We start from the raw sequence: 24,162 nt of genomic DNA on the forward strand, positions 1-24,162 counted from the left end.
TTTGCACATGTGTGCTGACAGAAAAGCACATTCTATGTCTTTGCTGATTATGGATAGCTACTGTTTTTTCTCTAGATTGTCTGGGGGAAAATAGAGGTAAGATCTGAGGAAGCAAATGGATGTAGACTGTATTCAGCAGACAGGTGATTTCTAATGTAGGTGCTGAAAAACAGACACAATACACCATAAAGCTGTAACTTTGCAAAAATGTGAATGTTTTCAACATTGGGGAAGGACCCCATAGCAAGCAAGCATCACAAGGACACCAGTGCCTTGACTCCAAAGAGATAAACATCTTGAACAGGTCTTTTTAATAACTATTAGTTCCACTTCTAATATCCCAGGTGGATTTGAGCTACTCTACCCATCCAATCATCCCAAATATTATATCTTATATATTATATATATATATATCTTTTATATATATATAATATTATATTATATTATATATCTATTATATATTATATAATCCAAAAATTAGTATGTCGTATCTACAGTACTGATGCTTGCCATGAGAATGTGAGACAGATGCTAATTAGAATCATCTTCAATATTAGGAACTTCTTGAAAGCTCTGAAGACTACCTTGATGAATTCTTCTTTCACAAAATTACACATATAATGTATAAAACAGTAAGATCAAGGCAGACAGCTAAGTTCAATGAAGTCACAAAAGTAAGCCAAGGAACTTGTCCCATTTTTGAATTTGACAGAGGAAACAGTAAAACTTCAAAGAGAATCCCTTCCATATTGAGGAGCATAGGAATAGATCATCTGACATCTACATTTCCATTTAACTGTCAGAAAGACAAACTCAGAAAAATAACTTCCCTTATTTTCCATCTTGCAAAATTCATATTTTAGTTCACTTTAAAATTAATGTAACATTAGTCCCTCTTAATCAGATTCAGCTATTGTGTTTGTGAGAAAGTGCTGTCTTCCACATCAGAATGCAAGGGTAAAATAAAATATTTTGACTGCCTGCCTGCCTGTGTAATCCCTTGGCCTAGGATCATCCCTTAGCCTTTAAAAAAAATATACTGAGAAGTATGGTATGTACCAAAACAGAAAAGGAGTAAAAGAAAGAGAACAATTAATCCTAAACAACAAAACCGTGTTCTTAAAACCATTAATACCTTATTACATACCATTAGAATAAGGTTTTAAACGTTATTTCAAACTAATTGTTGCCTTTTTCCTATTTAAACTTTTATAACATTAGTCACTATTAATCACAAAGAGACTGGCATTCAGAAGAAAAATGATGTAACTTACTGTAGAGTTTGAATACAAGTTTCTGTATTGAACCTGGCAAGTTAAACCTTGTGAAGCGACAATCTTCTCAGGCATTTTCCAGGTTACTGTAAGTAACTGCTTTATACCAGCGACTGTTTTAACTAAAAGTATTTCAGGAGGGTCAAATTTCTCTAGAATGAAGAAAAAAAAACATCAAGAGGGGAAAATGCCTCTATAAATGTCTCTGGCTATGTGCATTCCAAGAAGTTTAATCAGTATCTGAATAACACATATCCTATCAGAGTATTCATGTGATGGTCTATTTCACAGACATAACTCTACGTCTGGGAAGTTGTCTTGCACACATAACTGATTTTACTTAAACGGGACTTTGAACTACCTGATCTAGTAGAAGGTGTCCCTGGCCAGCCAAGCTTTTCTATGATGTTGCTCACAAACCTGCTCTCTCTCATCTGTATCTGCACTAAAAAATACTACTCAGAGATAACAGCAGGGAAAATAAATAAAGCAGAGCTGGGATGCCAAAGACAAGTCTGAACTGCAGAGGAAGGAAGAATTCAGCTGAAAAGGATTTGAGGGGGAGAGAAGTGTGAAGTGGGGAAAGAATGGGTTAGCATGGAAAGAAATGGCTGATGCAGAGAATGTGAAGAGTAATGAGGAGCCACAGAAGGTTGGAACACAGGAATAAAGGAGCATATGACCAGAAAGCTGACGAGTGCTTCAGCAAAAAGTCAGCTATAAGCGTTATTGATCATCTACACCAAAGTGAACAGAGGAAAACAGAGCACAGGGCAGAGGGAGAAGAGCTAGACAAAATATTATTTTTGCTCCTCTGTGCAATTATTATTACTGCACACAGAACAGGTGGGTTTTAACATGCCTAACCAGAAAGTAGAATAGCAGAGTAAATGATGAGTGGCCCTGGAGAAATTATAATATCACTATTCATTTACATGTGGGTACTGCATTTGGTACCACTCAGGAATAGAAAAGTACAGTCCAAGTATCACTTATTTCGAAAAAAAGCTTTAGTATATTGCCTTTACTTGCCAATAATTAAAACTTAATAATTTATAATGGATACATCAGACATAAGCTTAAAAAAATGTTGCTGCAGCTAGATGTTTCATTGTATGAATACAGCACCCTGTCATTTTTCATCAACTTTGTAAGATCAAGAAAATTATGAAAACTACTGCTGCAACAACACCACTTTGAAGAATTTTGTACAGAAAGACCATAAATAAAATCTTTATTTAACTCTTCTTTAATTACCTATTTTTTTCATAGCTATAGGAACACACTTCGACAAGGCTTCACCCAAAACATTTTCAGCTTTCACCTGAAAACAAAAAGAACTACCATATGGACTATCTTCAGGACGAAACGAACATGACTCTCTTTTACTCTCACAGGTGCTCTGTGTAATATTTGGATTAGTCACCCTAAAAAACATAAGAGAAAAATTATAGGAATTAGAGATTTTTCTTAGAATAATTCAAACTGACTGTTTGGTTATTATTTATTTATATATTTTTGAGGTTGCAGGACTTTTTTACCAGTGAACATCTCTAGATGATTTGTTTGTGCAAACGAATCCTCTTTCCTAATTGCAGTGCTTATGCAAATGCATATAAATAGCCTGTACAGACTCAGTTAATTTTAACTGCAATTAGTATTTTCCAGGAGCAGAGCGAAGAGTAAAAAGGCCTTAAAAGGAAATCCACATGCTATGATTATTTTTAATTAAAATCTCAAAGATAAGTGAAATCATATAACTCCATACTTTCTTTAACTTTCTTTAAAAATACTGTTAGGTTGATTGAGCTAGTAACACATGCCACATGGAACTATTTAATAAAAAAGCTTTTATTCATTTTTTAAATACAGAAAAAAAACAAAATCCACCACTGCCAAACTATATGCTAAGGTAACAGAAATTTGGCCAAAAGAACATACTCATATTATGTTGTCTTTACAGCATATACTTTCATAGTAAGCAGTGTAGGATGCAAAACTAACAAAATATGTTTCATTTTACTGTCCCACAGAGAAATTCTTCAGCTAATGAAAACTCAGATAAGGGGCTTGTGCTAAATATTTCATGTGATGCAGTAAGCAAGCAGATAATTTTGTAACTCAAAATGCAGTTTGGGGCTGGTATTTCAGCAACATTTTAAGCTAGTGTAAGCCTATGCTACTGCAAAAAGCAGCAGTCCAAGCTTCTCTTTAATGCAGAGCTGTTGGTTTTCCACCCATGGTTCTCTACCCCTTGTACCAATGCTTTTGTAGTCATATACTAAACTCAGCTGGGCAGATATCTGGATTGAAAGTAATGGTTAGATTTGACTGGAAATAGTTCCGCAGTCCAACTCACTTTACGGTTACTGAAGAACTTGTGCTTTTACAGAAAAGAATAATATTGAAACACACTTTCAATAGCTGTTCTAGCTTCTGATTTCACAAACCCAGGTAAGTTATAAGCTATATAAGCAGCAGAAGAAGTAAGAAAGTTCCACATAGAAAAGGTAGAAGCCTAAAATGTCAAACCTAAAATGGAGATAAAACTAAAGAGGTTTTCCTACTCTACAATTTTAATCTAATTAGTAATGCCACTTCAAGGGAACAAGTGCATATCAATTCTGATATAAACATTTCTCCACCGAATATTGGGTTGAGAATGCTCAGTTAATTTACACAGCACACTAAAAAGGTCGCTGTAACTTTTTTCAACAATTACCAACCTTGAATTAATTAATTTAATTTACATTAATGCCACAACTCTGAACTCCATGATGTTACCAGGTTTTCTTTAAACAGAAGTCAGGATGAGAGGGGAAAGGGCCTGGTTGTCACACTCCAGCAACCCAGTTCCCAGTACCTCCTATACTTACAATTTTCGGTAAAGAGTATAGTTTCTTGCTAAACTTGTTTTTCTTCCTGAATTCCAGGTACAGGTAAGGTTAGCTTCAGAGTAATAAATGCAGGAAATATTTCCTGGAGTGTCTGGAGGAACTAAAACGACAAAGGTTTAAAAAACAAAACAAAACCAAAAAACAAACAAACAAACAACAACAACAACAAAAACAGAACAAATAAGTAATTTTAATGTACAGCTGATTTTGTTGGTCAAAAAGCAGGTTATGGCAAACTTCACCCAGTGTATTGCATAGCACTTCATTTTACTATTTCTTACTGCCCTCAAAACTCCTCATAAAATCAAAATTAAAACCAGTCTGTGTTTCCCTTGGGAGACAGAGAGATTTTCTCCAGCTACTTCTTGGAAATACTTTACTAGGTGGCCTAAAGGCAGTAACTGATTAATTATCTTGTTATATATACTGTCCTGAATCTCTAAATACATACACACCCCACCTCCCACCTGCAACACATCTGTAGCTCAATGCCAGTCCAGGCAGTAAGAGAAAAACAAAGAAATAGTACAAAAGTTCCAAAAAAGGAGGCATTCTTTGAAGGATAAAACTCCTCTTGATTCCCTCAAAGAACGTCTAATCACATACAGAGTGCAGAAGACAAATTCCTGGGAAACAGATCTAGGTGACCTTGAAAAGATCACTAATTCTGGACTCTCTTTATTGTTTTATACAAAACAGCATAAAGGAGACAATCTTTTGCAATCTCTGTAGTCTGAAGTCATCCATAAAAATGTAACATCCTCAAAGATTTCTTTGTTACAGCCAGATTACTTCACTGGTGGGAAGAATTTGGAGTGGAAAGGAAGAGAACTGTGCCCATTTAAATAAGTTGGATGAAAAAGCCCTCTTTTCAAAATAGTACTTTTGTGGCCCCTCTAATAGAACATTTAAAAGAACTTTCTGTTATTGATGGGTTTATGGCACAATGAACTTCACAGACAAGCAATACCTTCTGCTGGATTTTATTCTACAGATGTCTTTCTGCATTTATTGCTGCTTTATTAGAATGGGACCTCCAGGCATACATTAGTATAATCTGGACTTAATCTGTTCAGTAAACTAGAGCATTTTGTATACATACTTTAACCTTCTCCATAAGAGATTTATAATTAAAATTTCTTTGGAAGAGAGGACTAGAGAGGAAGTCCTCTCTGGAGGAAGCTGAATTTAGCAAAGTTAGACAGAAGATATAACCAAAGGGATATACCCAGCACCTTTGGAACTCTACAGAAAATTTCAACTGGCTAAAAGCTGGGATCAGAGAGGCTTTAAAACAGTGTCAGTAAGGAATGCCCATAAATTCATACTTTATTTATTTCAGGGAGGAAAAAATGAGCTACTTGAATACAGGTATTTTACTCTGCCACAAGATAAAAAAAGTAGCTCTTTTAAAAGAAAAATTCCTAAATTATTAAAAAGTGTTAAAATTCATTTTTCTGTATTTGTACTTACAGCCAGATTTAACTTCTGTGTGAACCAGAAGCTGTTCCTTGTCCAAGTACTTCATGAAACATTTCAGATAAGCTCTGCTGTAAGTGAAATTAGGAATGGTTATACTAGATACAGTCTCATTCACAATGTTGTAGTTTTCTGGAGCAATCAATTCATCATTCAATTTCCAGATGATGTGGCTTGCATTTCTGTGAGGCAGGTGGCGTTTTCCAAGAACACAAAACCGTTTCAGGGGGGATCCTCTTTCAATTTCAGTAGATGAAGGAAAAATGTCAGCATCTCTGATAAAGTTTTCATCTAAAAACAAAATCAAAGACATGACATAGCCTAAATCATCTTAAATACCAGTGGAAAAAATTGTAAGTTATTTTGTTATCTAGGAATAATTTTTTCTTTTTGTCAAAGGGAGCTCAAATAAAATGTTCAGTCACTCAAATCAGACACTGCTGTTTGAAAACTCAGTTCATAATGTTATAAGTTAGTATAAGAATTTAGACAACTCAATTCCAATTAAACATTGATAAATTTATTAAGCAAGCGACAATAAAGCAAAACAGTGCTGGGTGGCCTGGGGGCAGGTGCCCCGTCGAGGCACACCGAAATGAAGTCAGTGTCTCTTTTTATACATTTTCAAGTCCTGGGTTTTGAATGTAAATCTGCGTGTGGCTTGAGTTCGTGGCTTGTTGCTGAGTGGTCATCTGGCATTTGTCAGAGATGAAAGGTGCAGTTCTTATCAGCTGTAAATTTTACCAAAACTGATACTTGTTTGTTTAGCAAGATGTCTGCAATTATTTTTACTGACACTTGCTTGATTAACAGGATGTCTATGAAACTTATCTTGTTGAATTATAAACAAAAGTTTCTTATTGCCTCATACACATAAGATTTTATGAACAAAGTTAACCTTCTATCACAATAATAATTACCATATTAGAATAGGTGTTACATTGGAGTGACATTTCTAAAACTTCACTGAAATAACTGGGACATTTCAACTCAGATGCTTCTAGTTGTAAGTGAAGAAAAATATGATTTTGTAAAGCACTCCTATATGTCAAATAGATGCATAGCATTTATGTGTTATCATTACTAACCACAATACCAGAAGATACATCAAACTCATAAGGTTAAAATGTATAACTTAGCTGGAATATATTTCAGTATCTCATTAGTACCTGTACACCTCTTGGAATTTATATTGCCAGATAGAGTGCAGGAATTGTAATCAAAATACACGTAAAAGAAAAACACTTAAGTAGGCTGAATGAATGAATTCAACAAAGAAGTTATCAAACAGTGCAAGAATCACCCAATAAAGTCTTGCAAAGAGCAACATGTTTTGTGCTGTTTTGTTTTGCTGTTACTTATTTCTTGAAGCCAACTTTCATAAATTTGTAGTTATTAAATCATTAATAAGTTTCATAAATAAATCTGTACACAAGAGGACATCAAGACTGCCATAAATTAATTTTTCTACATATACTGTACACTACTTAGTCAATCGACTTATAAAATACACTTTTCTGTTTCAGAACTCTTCAAAATTTCATTTGGAGGACGTCACCTTCTGGAAAATTTTCTTATGGCAAGACAGATGCTAATAATCAAGAAACATACCTGCTACAGAGCTGCAGAGCAGGATGAACATCCAAATCAAAGAGCTGAACATTTCCTTCTCAGTAACTACAGGCAAGAAATGCTGTCATAAAAAGAAAAAAATATATTCTTCTAGTAAAGAGGTCCCTGTAATACTTTGTTAATGTTTGTGTAAGAGTTAATAATGCTATTTAGCATTTCTCACTTGTATTCAAATTAATTATTGTTTTGTCTGAGTGTTACTTTCCTGCACAATGGAAGAAATTTAGTGCAGTTTTCCTAAGATACACGAACATATTTTCTGCAACAAAGAGAGAGAGAAGTGTACCTGAAATACTGCTGAGGGCAATCCAATCCACCCAAGTAATTTACCTCCCAAGGATTACATAAAGAACTAGTAAGAAATATATATACATTCTCTGGATATTCGGCCTGCCTAGTCATCTTCTGAGCAGATTCACTTTGTGAATTCTTTTGAAAATGAAAGCTGTTGCAGGAGAAGGAATGATCCACCTATCTCCTGCACCACCACCTAGTAAAACAATTGTTCAGGAGGTGAACAACAGTCCAGGTCACCTTTCACCCAAAAGAAAGTGAACTTGCATTGTTTTCATCCCATCTAAGTGCCCCTGGCAACAGATTAAAGGACACTCCACAAAGACAAAGGAAGGCACCTCCCTTTGGGTTGCTCTTTGAAGCTGAACTACTGTGCAGCTAAAAAACCCCAAACCCTAGGGAAAGAAGGAGCAGAGCTAAGACGTAGACCAATTTCTTCTAAAAGGTTCCAGAGGGACAATTACGAAAATCAAACACGTCTTGCCTCAAGCACTGCTGTCAGCAGCCACAGAATCCCACCACGTGTGAGTTTGGAAGGTGACCTCTACAGACCATCTAATCCAAACTCCCTGCTCATAAACACCCTCTAGAGCCAGTTGCCCAGGACCACGTCCAGACAGCTTTTGATGACCTCTATCGATGGAGGCTGCACTAACTCTCTGGGTAACCTGCTCCAGTACTCAGTCATTCTCAACAGCTAAAAAGCCTTTCCTGATGTTCAGAGGGAATCTCCTATGTTTCAGTTCGTGCCCCCTCCCCCTGTTCCCATCACTGGGAAGAGTCTAGCTCTGTTCTCTTTGTACCCTTCTTTCAAGTACTGCTGAAATACCCTCTGAACCTTCTCTTCTCCAGGCTAAATAGTCACAATCCTCTCAGGCTTCTCCCATATGAGAGATGCTCCCCTCCCTTAACCTTTATGGTGGCCATTCATTGAAGTCTCTCCAGCACGTTTTATGTCTCTCTTGTACCGTACAGTCCAGAACCGGACAAATACTCAATGTGGTCTCAGAGGTACTGAACAGATAGGCAGGATACCTCGACCTGCTGGTTACGCTCCTCCTAACACAGCCCAGGACAGCATTAGCATTCTTCGCCACAACAGCACATTGCTAGTTCATGTTCTATCCAGTGTCCACCAGGAGCCCCAGGGCCTTTGCTGCAAAGCTGCCCTCCAGCTGGCCAGCCCCCTGTACTTTGTGGTACTTTGTCTGAGCTTGTACCTCCCCATTGAAGAATTTGGCACTTCTCCTTGTTGAACTTCATAAAGTTCCTGTCAGCCTATTTCTCCATCTTGCCTTGGTCTCTATGGTCAGCACTCAACCCTCTGTTTTATTAGTCACACATACCAGTTTTGTGTGATCAGCAAACTCACTGAGGGTACACTCTTGCCAGAGCATTCTAATCAGCAGAATCACAGAATATGCCCAAGTTGGAAGGGACCCACAAGGATCATCAAGTCCAATGTCTGGCCCTACACAGGACCATCCCCAAGAGTCACACCATGTGCCTGGGAGTGTCATCCAAATGCTTCTCGAACTCTGTCAATTTTGGTGCTGTGACCATTGCCCTGGGGAGACTGTTCCAGTGCCCAACCACCCTCTGAGTGAAGAACCTTTCTCTAATATCCAACCTAAATCTCCTCTGACACAACTTCAGACCATTCCCTTGGGTCCTGTCACTGGTCACCACAGAGAAGAGATCAGTGCCTGCCCCTCCTCTTCCTCTCATGAGGAAGTTGTGACTGCAAAGACGTCTCTCCTCTGTCTCCTCCAGGTTGAACAGACCAAGCGACCTCAGCCACTCCTCATATGGCTTCCTCTCAAGCCTCTTCACCCTTCATTGCCCTCCCTTGGATGCTCTCTAATAGCTTTTATGCTCTCTAATCTTTCCTATATTGCAGTGCCCAAAACTACACACAGTATTCAAGGTGAGGTTGCACCAGTGCAGAGCTGAGTGGAAAATCCAGCACATTAATGAAAATGCTGAACAGGACTGGATCCAGTATTGTCCCCTGGGGAACATCACTAGTCACTGGCCTCCAACTGGACTTCATGCCACTGATCTCCACCCTCGGGGCCCATTTGTTAAGCCAGCTTTAAATCCACCTTACTGTCTGCCCTTCCAGTCCACACTTCATTAGCTTGTCTGTAACAACTCCTGTCTGTAAAGCAGCCCAACTTCTCAGCAATCCAGACTACTCCTTTAGCTAGTAAGCAGACCTGCCAGTAGAAGATTTCAGATCCCTTTCACCAGATGAGGGCTTAGAGCTCAATATTCCTACATACTGGACAAGAAGCTCCAGCTACTATGTTAATAAGCAAAAGGTGGGCATTACCATTGCTGCAGCTAGTTAGGGTCCCTGTTTCATGTTAGATTTTCATAGTAATCTGGAATTTCAGCTCTCCATGCAAACCTGTATCTCTGGAGGGCTCTAGGTGGGAGGCAAGTACTGTTTCCCTAAAACAGGTAAACCAGCAGCTTTCAAGCAGAACAAGGTGTCTCCTCCTCCCACAGGTTCAGACAGTGATAGGAAGCAGTTGAGCACCAGGTCACTGTTAAGGACAGAGTGAGATATAGGCAGAGGGAGTTATGTCCTATGTTATGGTTTCTTATACAAAAACTTTGGCTTATTAAAAATTGTCTTACAGTAATCTCAAAGACAAAACCATAGTGAAAACAATGATTTGTGCTCAGTTTCTCTCAGAACTCATCTTGAATACTATTTTCAGTTTTTCTTGGAAAGCATTTTATAAACTTTGAGGCTATGACAGTATGAAACAGGAGGAAAAAAATTAAAAGGACAATGGGATAAAAAGAAAAATGAGGGAAGAGTTTGCCCAGCAACACACTCCAAAAAAACCAGCAGTAGCAAGATGTGTTCCAACAGGAAACAAAGCCAGTACATAAAGAGAATCTATTACTACTTCAATTGCCTAGGGTGTATGTTCTTATTCTTAAAGCAGTAAAGACAGGTTACACTACTGATGTTAATTTAAAAAAAAAGAACCTTTAGTAATTGTTCCAAGTATTCTGCATCAGTATACCTACAGAAACTTTTCTCATTGCCCTTGATGTTCCTGGCCAGATTTAATTCTATCAAGGCTTTAGCTTTCCTCACCCAATCCCTGGCCACTCACTGTATTTTACCCAGGCTACCTGTCCCTGCTTCTACCCTCTGTAGACTTCCTTTTTGTGCTTGTGTTGGTCTGGGAGCGTCTTGTTAATCCAAGCAGGCCTCACGGTGTTTCTGCCTGACTTCCTCTTTGCTGGGATGCATTGCTCCTTAGCTTGAAGAAAACGATCCATGAATATCATTCCAGCTCTCTTGGGCCCTGCTTCCCTCCACAGCTTTATCCCATGGTACTCTACCAGGCAGATTCCTGAAGAAGCCAAATTCTGCTCCCCTTAAGTCGGGGGTAACGAGCCTAGTGTCCTTGCTGCCTTACAGGATTTTCAACTTGAGCATTTCACGGCTGCCAAGACTGCCCTTGAACTTCACCTTTCTACCAGTCCTTCATTGCTGGTGAGAACAAAGTACAGCACAGAATCTCTCCTTATTGGCTTCTCTGTCACTTGGGTCCCCTACTGTGTTGTCCCTCCAACAGATGCCGGGGTAGTGGAGTTCCCCATGAGGACCAGGACACGTGAACATGAGGCTGTTCCCATCTGTCTATAGAGAGCCTCATCCACTTGGTCTTACTGCCCCATAGCAGACTCCCACTAATAACGTCCCCTGTCCCTGTCCACTCTTAAATCCTGACCCATAAGCTCTTGTTTGGCTCACCCATCCCCAGGAGGAGCTTCATGCTCTCCAGCTGATCATTGACATACAGGACAACACTGCCTCCTCAACTCCCCTGCCTGTCCTTCCTAAAGTGCCATTCCAACACTCCAGTCATAGGAACCATCCCGCTGCATCTCCATGATGTCCAAAGATCACAGCCCTGAAGGCATGTGGTACGTATCTAACTCCTCTTGTTTTTCCCCACAATAAAATTTCTGCATGTTCTGGTTTTACTGTTTTTGAGGGTACATGAATCAGAAGAGACTGCATTTCAGCCACAATAGTTCAGCTGTTTTCAAGAATAAAGACAACATTTCTTCATCATATTCCTTTAATTAGCTCCAGAAATCCCACACTTTTTTAGCCAGGAATTGGAACTCAGAAGCATTGGGAAATCATGAAAACATTTTTGAATTACCCTTGTGCCAAAAATAGTGCATACCACCACATATCCCACCACAGTGGAGAACAGCGCTAAAAGAACAGGCATAGCAAATTTGGCTGTGATGCCAATTTAGAAGCCTTTGAAAAATTCTGATTTCACATGCTCACCGGAAAGATTAAACAAAGATCCCTACCACACTCAGTGGATGCTCCTCAGCCTGTAACAACAGCTACCTTTCCCCCCTTCTTCTAGTGCTCCTCTAGTGTCCTACTTGCCACACAGTAAGTCACTTCCATATGCCAAAATAGCAGAACACTAAGAACAGAAAGAATTTGTGCTACTTTACCAAATGTAAGCAACTTGCTTACATGATTAGACAGTCATCTTAGCCGGTGAAATAGAGGAGAGGACTGGGGAGAGAGACCTCCATAACATTTCTTCCTAAGTGTGAGCTGTTAATTTGGTTCAGTCCTCCTGCTTCCACTTTCTCCAGTACCAATTAGCAGCTGTTTATTTGACATGTCAGCTGCTAGTTACTACCTGCAAGAAACCAGGGTAGTGACTCAGCAGGTTACAATGTTGCTCAAGTCTCACCTGCTTGTCATGATACTGATACATGACTGAACAGCTCTTTGGCTGCTTGCTGAAGAGGTTGCACACATAAAAGTGATGAAACAGTATGTCTGAATGAAAGTCACATTATAAATTAAGAAGTGTTTCACTTCAAGATGCCCATGTAAGGTAAATTCAGATAACTAAACAAATGGCATGAACAGAACTCTCTTCTTCAAATAGTTCAAGAATTGATTCACCAAACCCAGATTTCTTGCAGGCAGATGCAATCTCAATAAACGTCACATTAAACAAATAAAATTTGTGTAACATACTTGATGAAACAATATTTTCTCTATACTTCCAATTTTCCATTTTCATTTTGAAATTTCAGCATTTGAAAGTGTTACGGTTTAAAAATTTAAAGAAGCCAGAGGGAAAAATTATCCAAAGTAACTTTTCCCCACACTGTATGTAAAACCATTTCTTAATCATCATTCTCCCCCATTTCAGGACAGGAAATCCTTTCCATTCAGATCCAATTTTAAGATTGTTTTTAACTACATGCACAATTCTGCATGCAGTGTAGATATTACACCAGGAATAAAGAACATGCCACATGGATAAATGGAAAGGCAGTATGTCACAGAAGCATAGAGTGTTAAGGGGTTGTAATGGACCTTAAAGATAATCCAATCCCAGACTCATCTGCCACGGGCAGTGACTCTTCCCACTAGACAACGTTGCTCAAAGCCTTATCCAACCTGGTTTTCAACACTGCCACGACTGGAGCATCCACAAACTCCCTGGGCAACCTGTTCTACTGTCTCACCACCTGCACAGCAAAAAATTTCTTCATAATACCTAACCTAAACTTCCCCTGTTTCAGTTTGTACCTGATCACTGTAGTTCCTGACAAAGAGTCCCTCTCTGGATTTTCTATAGGCCCTCTTCAGATCCTGGAAGGTGCTCTGAGGCCTCCACATAACCTCTTCTCCAGGCTGAACAGCCACAACTTTCTCAGCCTATCTTCATAGGGGAGGTGCTCCAATTCTCTTATCAACTTCATGGCCCCCCTCTGCACTTGCTCCAACAGTTCCATGTCCTTCTCATGTTGGGAACCCAGAGTTGGACGCGGCACTTCAGGTGGGGTCTCAGAAGAGCAGAACAGAGGGGCAGAATCACCTCCTCTGACCTGCTGGCCACTCTACTTTTGATGCAGCCCAGGATTTCAATGGCTTTCTGGGCTCTGAGCACATATTGCCAGCTCATGTTAAGTTTTACACCAATCATCATGCCCCAGTCCTTCTCCACAGGGCTGCTCTCAGTCACATCTCCCCCCAGCCTGTAGGTGTGCCCAGGATTGCCCTGACCCAGGTGTAGGACCTTGCACTTTGCTTTGTAGAACCTCATGAGGTTTGCACTGGCCCATCTCCCCAGCCTGTAAGGTCCCTCTGGATGCCATCCCTTCCCTCCAGCATGTTTACTGCCCCACACAGCTTGGTGCTGAGGGTGCACTCAATCCCACTCTCCGCGTCACTGATAAAGATGTTGAACAGGCCCCAGTACTGAAAGATGAGGGACAGCACTCGTCACTGGTCTCTGCATGGACAATGAGCCACTGACCACAACTCTTTATGTGCTGCCATCCAGCCAGCTCTTTATCCACTGAATGGTCCATCCATCAAATCCATGTCTCTTCAATTTAGAGAAAAGGATGTCATGTGGGATGGTGTCAAACACTTTGCAGAAGTCCAGGTAGACGATGCTCTGCCCCATCCCCAAATACTGTAGGCCCCATCATAGAAGGTCACCAAATTTGTCAGCCATGATTTTCCCTTTGTAAAACCATGTTGACTATCACCAATCAACCCTTGGTTTTCCATAGCTTCCGTAGCATAGTTTCCATGAGAATCTGCTCAATGATCTTGCCTGGCACAGAGGTGAGACTGACTCTCTGGTAGTGCCCTGGGTCTTCCACTTTCCCCTTTTTAAAACTGGGCATTATACTTACCTCTTTCCAGTTAACAGAGACTGATGCCATGATTTTTCAGTGATGGATAATGGCTTAGCAACATCATCTGCCAGTTCCCTCAGGACCCATGGATGCTTCTCATTGGGTCCCATGGACTTGTGTAAATTCAGGTTCCTCAGATGGTCTGTGAACCAATCCTCTTCTATAGCGAGTTTAGAGTCATCATTCTCCCATTTGCCTTTCTCAACTCAGGTGATATGGCTGGAGCACTTGCTGCTGAATACTGAGGTATAGAAATGTTTGAGAACCTTGGCCTTCTCTTCGTCCAGGGTATCCAGGTCTGCTGTTTCCTTCCAAAGTGGGCCCACGTTATCCCTAGTCTTTCTCTCCTTGCAACATATTCATTTGAGGTGCTCAGTGCCAAGTACAGGGGGATGATCACTGCCTGGATCCTCCTGACCACACTATTGCTGATCCAAGCCAGGATGCCACCGGCCTTCTTGGACATCTCAGCACACTGCTGGATCATGTTTAACTGCTGTCAACCAGCATACCCAAGCCCTTTTCCACCAGGCAGCTTTCCAGCCGCTCTTCCCACAGCCTGCAGTGCTACCTGGGATAGTTGTGACCCAAGGGCAGGACCCAGCACTTGACCTTATTGAATCTCATACCACTGGCCTCAGCCCATCAATCCAGCCTGTCCAGATCCCTCTGAAGAACCTTTCTATGCTCCAGCAGATCAACACTCACATGCAACTCTGTGTCATTCTCAAACAAATTGAGAGGAAACTTGATCTCCTTGTCTGGATCATCAGTAAAGATTAATTAAACAGGACTGGCTCAAATCCTGAGCCCTGGGGAACATCAATAGCAACTGGCTGCCAAGCAGATGCGGCACGATTCACCACCACTCTCTTTTCCAGTCATCATCGAGAATTCTTAATATCTTTGCTGGATTGTGGCAGGGAATACTTTCCTACCAGGTCTGACACTCTTCTACCAACTATGAAAGAGGAAAGAAGCTGAATAGACACTCCTTTTATTTAGTCTTCACTATCAATTGCATCTCTGCCATGCCAACTGCCTTATGGAGAGACAGACCTTGTTCTATATGTGACCAGAAAATGCTGAATGCCAGAAGCCCAGGTCTCCATTCTGCCCCACTGGGCCACCTGACTGTGATGTTCTGCACAGATGCAACTGGAAAAGCAATAACTAACAGTTTTCAGAACTGTAAGATTCAAATCCATCAGCATTTACACAAATCCTAGAGGGAAAGAGGACATTTCAGGCAACTGATCCAAATATGAACTTCAGTGTCCTTTCTTGATAACAAGGCACATCATCTTCAAGCTTTGGTCAGGACTACAACAAAGGTGTGTACCAGTGAGCATCAGAAGAGGAAAATGAAGATCTACACAGATCAGAGAAGAGAATGACACAGAAACATCTTGGAGAAAGCAGTAAATTTGAGGGGTTTCCCAGCTCTCTAATCCCTATAAATCATTCAATGACAAGCCCATCTATGGGGAAAATGACACTCTAGTGAAAGATCCTGAGCATGCTGTTTCACAATCCACAGTCCTTAACTGAGCTAAAAATAGTCAGCTGAACCTCAGACCAGGATGAATATGATTTATAATATTAACATTTACATAGAACTTTATTGAAACAGATGCTAGGTACATTTTATTTTGAAAATAAACCCATTAAATTTGAAATTATGGTGGTCTACCTGAAAATATAATAGTATCATAATCTGCTAACATCACATATATGAAATGAATTCAAACAATAAATTAAATAAATTCAGACAATATATATTTGTTGAGAAAACTTCTAAGCTTACAGACAAGTCTGAAGGAGTCACATTAAGCAGAGGTCCTTGAAATGCCATGCCAACTTTTGACCACAGAAACATGTTCTAAACAACAAAAAAAATCAAGTTCAACAACTTATTAATAAAAGCTGCAAATCAACTGGAAACTGAAAAAGCAGGAAAGTTATTTTCCTCTTTCAGTCTCTAAACAGCAAAAGCAACAACAAAAGGATAAGATACTTTTGTTCTAAAATTCTGAAGGACACAGTGACCAGGAAAGGTCAGTTCTGTTAATAACTGCTGATAATAGTTATTTTGCTTAGTATATCCTAGAATTACAAATGTAAAACATGTTTTGATAAATCCTTTGTTTTCTTATAAAACAATAATTAACAGCATACTGAATATTAATACATTTTAATATAAAATGTTGTTATATTAGAATTTAAATAAAATTTTTGACTACATGCAGCTTGATACTAATACAGAAAAATAATTAATCTATATCTAGTAAATAGAATATAATTCATTATTTTCTGAACAAGCATAACAAATAAGCCTCCAAATATATCCTAAGATAGAAAATGCTCAGCTAGAGAAAAAAAGCTGCAAAACAGGTATTTCTTTACTAATGAATATATTGTACCTTATAACAGAAACCTAAATTTTAGGGAGAAAGTTTAAGGTTACAAACACACAAAACTAGATTTACTTTACCTTTATATATGGGTCATTTATTTTAACTACATGATTGTATCTGACTTGATAATGCTAGCTGAAAGAAAGGCCAGGCCATCACTATCATTAGAAATAAATGTTGGTGATACAGAAGAATATAGCTTTCATAGCAGCAATGTTGTTCCTTTTATTGAGAAAGAAAAAACAGACAAGTTATGGTTTAAACAGGCTTCATGTACAGGTCTGGTCTTGAAGTCTTCTTCATAGGCTCGGTGTTAGAGTTACTATGAAGTCTATTTGGGCTACAGGAGTCTACTTTGAGAGATGATTTTGTATCAGACATTTTCAGTTAGTAAGATATTATTAGACAGGATGGTTGCCCTCATGCCCCTTCGTGTTAGTGGAGAACAAGTTGGCTCTGCTGTGGCAAGCAACTAGGTGAGCAAAATGGATGGGCAGCGCAGGAGGATTCAGAAAAAAAAAATCAGAAGTAAGATTTTCTGTACTGCTCCAGAGCATTACTTCACCTTCACCACTCCTGCCTCTTAAACTAAGACTGGAACTAGATGTTCTGGAATAAATCACACATCTACTTAAATAACATTAACAAAATGTGTTTTGCAAGAAAGAAAATAGAAACTTTCCAGGGCTGTTCAGGGAATCAATTACAGCCCCAAAATGAGGGATATCATTATAATCCCTGTCCTACGGCAGTGCTGCAAGTGTTAGAAGAACACAAAGGACAGTGCAGGTAATTCTGTGCTCCTACAGACACAAGAAGGGAACAAAAGAAGCACAAAACTTCACTTTTATACTTTCTTATCACTCAAAAAAAGATGACCATGACCCTGAAGTTTACCCGTACGCATAATACATCATTGGTTTCCATTTCCTTTGGTTATTTTTTTATATTCTCTTTTGAAGGTTCTCAGGTATTTCATATCCTTCCTTAAGTGTGGAATGGTCAGAGAAAAGCTTGGAGAGATGAGCTACAATCTCTACTGCATTAATGCAGTGAATGTATACATGAACAGCTAACCTCCCCATATTCCTTACTACCTTTCACCACTGTATGTTAAACGCCTCAGGTACGTTCTTACAGGGACACAGGGTCACTATGAGGCACACACCTGCTATCCTATTTACTGTACACTGAAGCAGAACATTAGCCCTTTTCTTTTCCCTAACAGTTATCTAAAATGTTCTTTACATTACTAATTTTAAAGACTTTTTTTGTCCTGTTGAGCATCCTCTGTATTCCTTGATTCCAAATACGTTTATCTTGGTGTTGACCTGCATAAGACATTTGTCACATTACCCTGGCTACTTCAGATCAACTCATAGAAGTTAAATATCCTGCTTTTCTCTTGTTTACTAGTTATATAAAGTTTACTAACAATACTTTTGTATCCCAGTTGAAACTGCCGGCCAAAGCACAGCACAGAGGTGTGAAATCAGGCTCCAGTGGACCTACTAAACACAATTACATTTTGACAACTCCCCTAGTATGGCATTTTTTAACTGAAAATGTTCCCTATAAGCACCAAATAATGCAAAAATTCACCAGGTTTACATGATTATTACAGAAAAATGAATCTTCCTTCAAGTATGAAAACATGCTCTTACCCAATCGGTTTTAATTCACAGGTAGAGTCTAAAAGTTGGATTTCAACTATTTTAGACAATCATGGAATCATTTTGGTTCAAAATATCTCAAGCCCAGCTGTTAACCCAAGACTGCCAACTCCACCACTAAACCATGTCCCAAAAGTGCCACATCTACACATCTTCTAAGTACCTCTAGGGACCATGGCTCCACCACTCCCCAAGGGCAGCCTGTTTCAATGCTTGGCAACTCCTTCTGTGAAGAAAGTTTTCCTAACATCTGATCTAAGCCTCCCCTGGTGTAATTTGAGGCAATTTTTTCTTGTCCCGTTTCTTGTTAACTGGGAGAAGAGACCAATTCCCACCTGGCTACAATCTTGTAGAGAGCGATAAGGTCCCCCCTGAGCCTCCTTTTCTCCAGGCTAAACACCTCCAGTTCCCTCAGATGCTCCTCATCACATTTGTGCTCCAGATCCTATACCTCCAAAAGACAAATCACACAGTCCACTATAGGAGAGAAGCTAAGTGACACTTCTCCACTTTGAGCATGGGTATGTGAGGATGATACTCGTGATGGACACAAACACAACATAAAAATATTTTTTTCAGTAGGTAGAAACTGCAAGCATTGAAGAAACACAAGGCCAGTGCATTAAAATCTGATACATCACTTCGAGAAAATTTGACTTAATAGAAAAGATTTAAGCAGAGAGCAATTAGGAAAGAGATTTTACTGCCTTTGTGATTGCATATGCTGCAAACATTTTGAAAACTAACTCAACCATTAGACACACGAAGAAAACCACTGCCAAGCATCTGTATCCCATTCTTTCCAAAATGAGGTGAAGGTAATGAGCTAAATGGGGAAATTCAATTCTTACTGTCTCACAGATCTGAAAGAAAGAAACTGAAAGGAGCTTCTTGGCCCGGATAGATGCAAAAGCACGCCTTGCCCCAAGTCTGGGGTGAACAGCTGGAGAGACAGGCATGCATCGCCACTGTTAGAGATCCACGCGAGTAACAGTCCGGGGAAGAGTTTCACACTCATCAACATTTCATGTTGACAGAAATGAGCAGAGGGGCCTCTGCTGAAAACATCCTTTCCACTTACCTCGCCTGCAGAACGAGCGTTTGGTTTAGCAGGCGCCTCTGCCTCCCCGAGACCGTGAAAGGGCGTACAAAATAGGAAGTTGACCGGCTCAGCCCAAGTAACGCTTTTTCCTGTAATTCTGAAGGCCAGAAACGTCTGCCCTCGCCGGCAGGACTCGCGGGGAGCGGTGCCGGACTCCGCACGGCGCTGGGCTCCGCCGTCAGCGAGGTCTGCGGTGGGGGGGATGCTCTGCCTTCCCCGGCGGCCGGAGCCCAGCGACAGGCACCGGCCGCGCTGAGCCACGGCCGTGGGGACCGCGTGGACCGAGGGGCGCCGCCCACGCCGCTCCCCGCCCCGCCGGACCCCGCACAGCAGCTCCGCCCGTCCCGCGGACACCCCACACCACCCCATCTCCGCGGGGCGGGGACGGCGCGGGGGCCCGGCCCCCCTGTCGCACAAACCTCGCAGCCCTCTCGAAGGGCAGTGAGCAGCCGGCTGTCCGGTGATGTGTGCAGCATTTTGGTGCAGATGAATCAATTCAGCTGCGCGTTCAAATGGCACAAGCACGCACAGCGAGACAAGCGTATCGAGTAACAGTCACCAACTAAGAGCACTCACGAGTAGGTACCTTACGAAACATTTAGGGCATCAGCACTGTGAGAGGAACAACTCATGTGATAGTCTCTTTTAAAGCTAACAAATGTATTCCGATTAATGACTTACAAGAAGAAGAATGCCACCATCAGCAACACAAAAAGGAACAGCAGGAGTGAAGATCAGAAGGAACCTTGCAATTAAAATAGATATGGTGAAATCAGTAAATGGAAAGCCAAAGTCCATAGTAATGTGCCTCCTATTAAGCAGACAGTCCTTGCTAAGCAGACACTCTCCAAGAACAGCTATTGCGTTTTAATAATTCAGTCAATACAAATGTCATCAAGAGGTCTTGGCCCCAATTCAGGAAGAGATCCATTACAGATAACAAATGTGTTTGTCCTACACTAGTGTCACTAAGTAAGAAAAGCTGTACATAGACTCATTCTAACTTCCATCACTTGTTCGGATCATGTTTGTTTAGCCTTGCTTCCCCCACAGCAGCTATTTTAACACACAAGCTCAACACCCATTCCAACCTTCAGAGTACCCACCAGCCCTCACTCTCTTTATCTAATCATCAGATTCAGCCCATTGATTTCCTTTTTACATTTCAATGATGTCGCCATCTCCCCATCATCCATAACCTCAGTGTAAGGCTACCCTCTAAACTGTTTTACTGTTTCTAAATTCTCTTTGATATTTAGAAATATTGTAATACATTAGCATTTGAAAACTTGATATTTTGAAAACTTGCATTTATTTTACGAGTAGGTAACAGATAAAACAGAAATGTGATTCAACAGAAACAGACACAAAGTGTAACCTAAATGCTCCTTGACATATCAGATATTTTTTCCTACTGAGCACAAAAGAAAGGCCAAGACTAGACCCTTAATTAATTCTAATTGAATGGAAATTAACTTCTAGACTTAGTCTGATTAGTTGCTAGTACTCACAGATTAATACATTGTTTTTATTGACTCACTGAAAGATGACTGCTCAGTCTTTCAAAGTGATGAAAAGTTCCACCAGACCTACTAGATTAAACACGTGCTTAACTTTTAAAAACCTTGAGTCATCCTTCTGTCTCAGGACTGCTTATATGCTTAAATTAAAGTGTCCATAGCCTTAAATGTTTGGGTGGGGTCTGGGCAGTAGCACTTAAAGAGATTCCAGGATGCAGAGAGCACTTAGTGATACCGTCAGTAACTGTTTCAGCTACCGCACTTGGTAACAATTTAATAGTGGAGAGAAAAACATGTTATCAAAAAGAGGTGACGTGATTTACCAAAAGTGATTCGAAACAGAAGACAGTAAACCTTTAGAGTACAATAGAAATCATGCCAAAAGTGTGTTTTCGTATCCACGCTTAGAGATGCTTTTATCTACTTTGCACATGAATGCTTTAAAAGAACTAACTCTTCTTCCTGAGAGTGGGAGCAAAGTTGAGCTGCTGTTCCTGAAACATGTGGCAGGAAGTGTCTTCAACAGGAAGACTCACAATTTTCACTGTCCATGCCTCTCTACCCATGTTCTTTTGGCTGGTGATTCAGAAGTGGCTGCTCCAGGGACTGGTTGATCCCAGATGGTACACCTTCTTAAAGGGAGGCATTTGCACTGTCCCTTCTGTCAGGGACAGGACGCTGCAGAACTACTGCTAAAAATCTGACCCTCGTAAATTAATTTACCTGTGGTAGCTCAGTTTTGAAAAGTATTTAACTTCTGTGTGACCACATCCTATGATCTTACTGACTACCTTATAATTACAGTGAGTCTGTATGAATTAACACACTGGCACAGAACAGTGAATTATGTAGTTAAGCGGAAAAATGAGGTGCATTTTCACTGGCCAGTCTGGAAAAAGACCTTGCAGCATTTAATTGTGCAGTCATAATGAAAGCAGATTGGATGAAAAATATGTACCGAATTATACCTTGAGAAGTTACAAAGCTGGTTTTAATCAAGTAACTTGTAAGGTTGATTTCTTCCTGGGTCATTGACCTGAACCACCACCTGACCACTTCACTTCTCCCAGTGTAAAGAGGAGAAGTGAAGCTGATTTCCATGGACTTAAACCATTGTAGAACACAAATAAAAATCATGAGTGCCCTCCTATTCCTTAGTGATGTCATTTGTGGGAAGAAAAACATCCAGTGAAAATAACCAGATTCTGATATCAATTTCTGAGTATACATAACTGGTTTTAAATTCTGGTAAATAGTCACCAGAAATACTCTAGACTCAACCTCCATGCAAGGCTGCTCTTAAGGGGCAAAGAATTAATACATAGCCCTTAGATTTCACTTGAGTATAACATAAAAATTCAATAGCAGCAGTACCCTCAAAACCACCCTCTCAAGTTACTAATTTGCGATTACATCTTTCATTTAAATGCAATACATCGTCCAAACTAATGACTCCCATATCAATGAAGAAGCAACAATATCAGGTATGATGATCCACCCTTGAGGGGAAGGAAACCCCTAAGATTTGTTAATGCTTATTCATCAAAATGAACAAAAAAAGTCAGAGGGTCTGCAAACAATCAGTGTTTTATTAGTAAATTATACACTTCACATGGAAATTGGTATGTTAGTCCCTGATTCACCATATAAGCACACAGCAGTGGGATCTGGATGAAATGGTGGGGTGAAAGGTAAGAGAGGAATCAGAGAGCGAGAAATGAATTCAAGAATGAAAGAGAGAAAGAGAGAGAGAGAGACAGAATGCACCACCACCATCCATCCTGTGACTCAAATCAGCTTCTGTGGGCCTCTACAACAGGCAACAACTGTATGACTCTAATTTGACATAGTTTTAGAGGCAGATCTACAAACAATTCAAACCTAACAGAAGGAGCAAGAAATGTGCCAAATTCTATGCTGTGCAGTGTGCAACATTTAATACGTACAGAAAGGTTTTAATGTAGTTATTTGTGAATCTTCTTAATCTCTGCTCTAGAGAAGCCTTATTCCTCAAGAAAAGAATCAGGTATTTTGCAAAAAAAATGCCACAAAGCCTTTGTCAATTTCAGAATAGAGAACTACTCAATACTTCCTTTTTGTCACATCTTCCTTCACATCATTGCAACACTGCAACAACAGCTGTATTGCAATTGTGCTGGCAAAGAAGCAACTCTATTCCCAGAGTGATGGCTTTGCTGGTTTATTACAGAAATTTTTTACATGTTTTCATTCTATGGTAATTGAAGCTTCCCAAGCCTTTTACTATGATTGCAAAAGCAGAGAAACATAATTAAACCCATTTGTACAAACAGGGTAAAGGAATTACTGAAAATTCTGAGTGGCTTTAATAGCAGGACTACAAGGTGCCATTTCTTGTAATTTTCCACCCCAAAACCACAATGAGCAGACTCTCTATGACAAGTTCAACCAGCATTATTTACTCCTGATAGACAGTCACTACACAGGAAGAGTTGCAGCAGTTTGTAGTAACTTACAATGAAGCAAGATTCTTACAAACATACACTTTAACAAAGACCCTCTCAAAAAAGGAAAAAGCTATGTAGATGAGAAGAGCTTATCATACATATACTCCTCTCTTCCTACACACAACCCATTCTTCTTTAAAATTATTCATATAATTTCTGGAGCCAGCATCTTTCAAAGGTGATACGCCCAACAGCATGGTATATCTCCGAATTAAAGGGTAGGAAATACAACATCACATAGATCATACAATCATAAAATCATTATGGCTAGAAAGGACCTTCAAGATCATCAAGTCTAAGTGTTGACCAAACACCTACCACTGTCCACTAAACCATATAACCAAGTGCCATGTCAACTCATTTTTTGAACAATCCCACTGGACAGCCCATTACAATGCTTAACAATGCTTTCTGCGAAGAAATTCTTCTGATATGCAGTCTGAACCTTCCTAGCACAGCTTGAGGCCATTTCCTCTTGTCCTGTTGCTGTTTACTTGGGAGAAAAGGTGGACCCCACCCTGCTACAGTCTCCTTTCAGGTCACTCCTGAGCCTTCTTTTCTTCAGGCTAAACAGCCCCAGCTTCCTCAGCTGCTCCTCACAGGACTTGTGCTCCTCCTACCCAACTTGGAGTCATCTGCAAATTTATCAG

At 40.1% G+C, this 24,162-nt stretch overlaps 1 protein-coding gene across 6 annotated transcripts in view; it reads right to left on the reverse strand.

Moving 5' to 3' along the window:
• The window catches only part of DDX4 (DEAD-box helicase 4), a 70,512-nt gene that overhangs the window by 14,859 nt on the left and 31,491 nt on the right, over positions 1-24,162 (reverse strand). For all 6 annotated transcript variants that reach the window (XM_027900170.1, XM_027900173.1, XM_027900172.1 and 3 more), the window contains 5 exons: positions 7,262-7,343; positions 5,645-5,941; positions 4,151-4,271; positions 2,532-2,701; positions 1,275-1,426 (listed from right to left, as the gene is read on the reverse strand). In XM_027900170.1, coding sequence (XP_027755971.1) covers positions 1,275-1,426; positions 2,532-2,701; positions 4,151-4,271; positions 5,645-5,941; positions 7,262-7,343 — 822 coding nt within the window. The remainder of the gene's footprint in view (positions 1-1,274; positions 1,427-2,531; positions 2,702-4,150; positions 4,272-5,644; positions 5,942-7,261; positions 7,344-24,162) is intronic.

Source organism: Empidonax traillii, unplaced genomic scaffold (genome assembly GCF_003031625.1).
Source record: "Empidonax traillii isolate 1590-97213 ecotype Southwest subspecies unplaced genomic scaffold, ASM303162v1 scaffold714:size326938, whole genome shotgun sequence".
Classification (NCBI taxonomy): domain Eukaryota; kingdom Metazoa; phylum Chordata; class Aves; order Passeriformes; family Tyrannidae; genus Empidonax; species Empidonax traillii.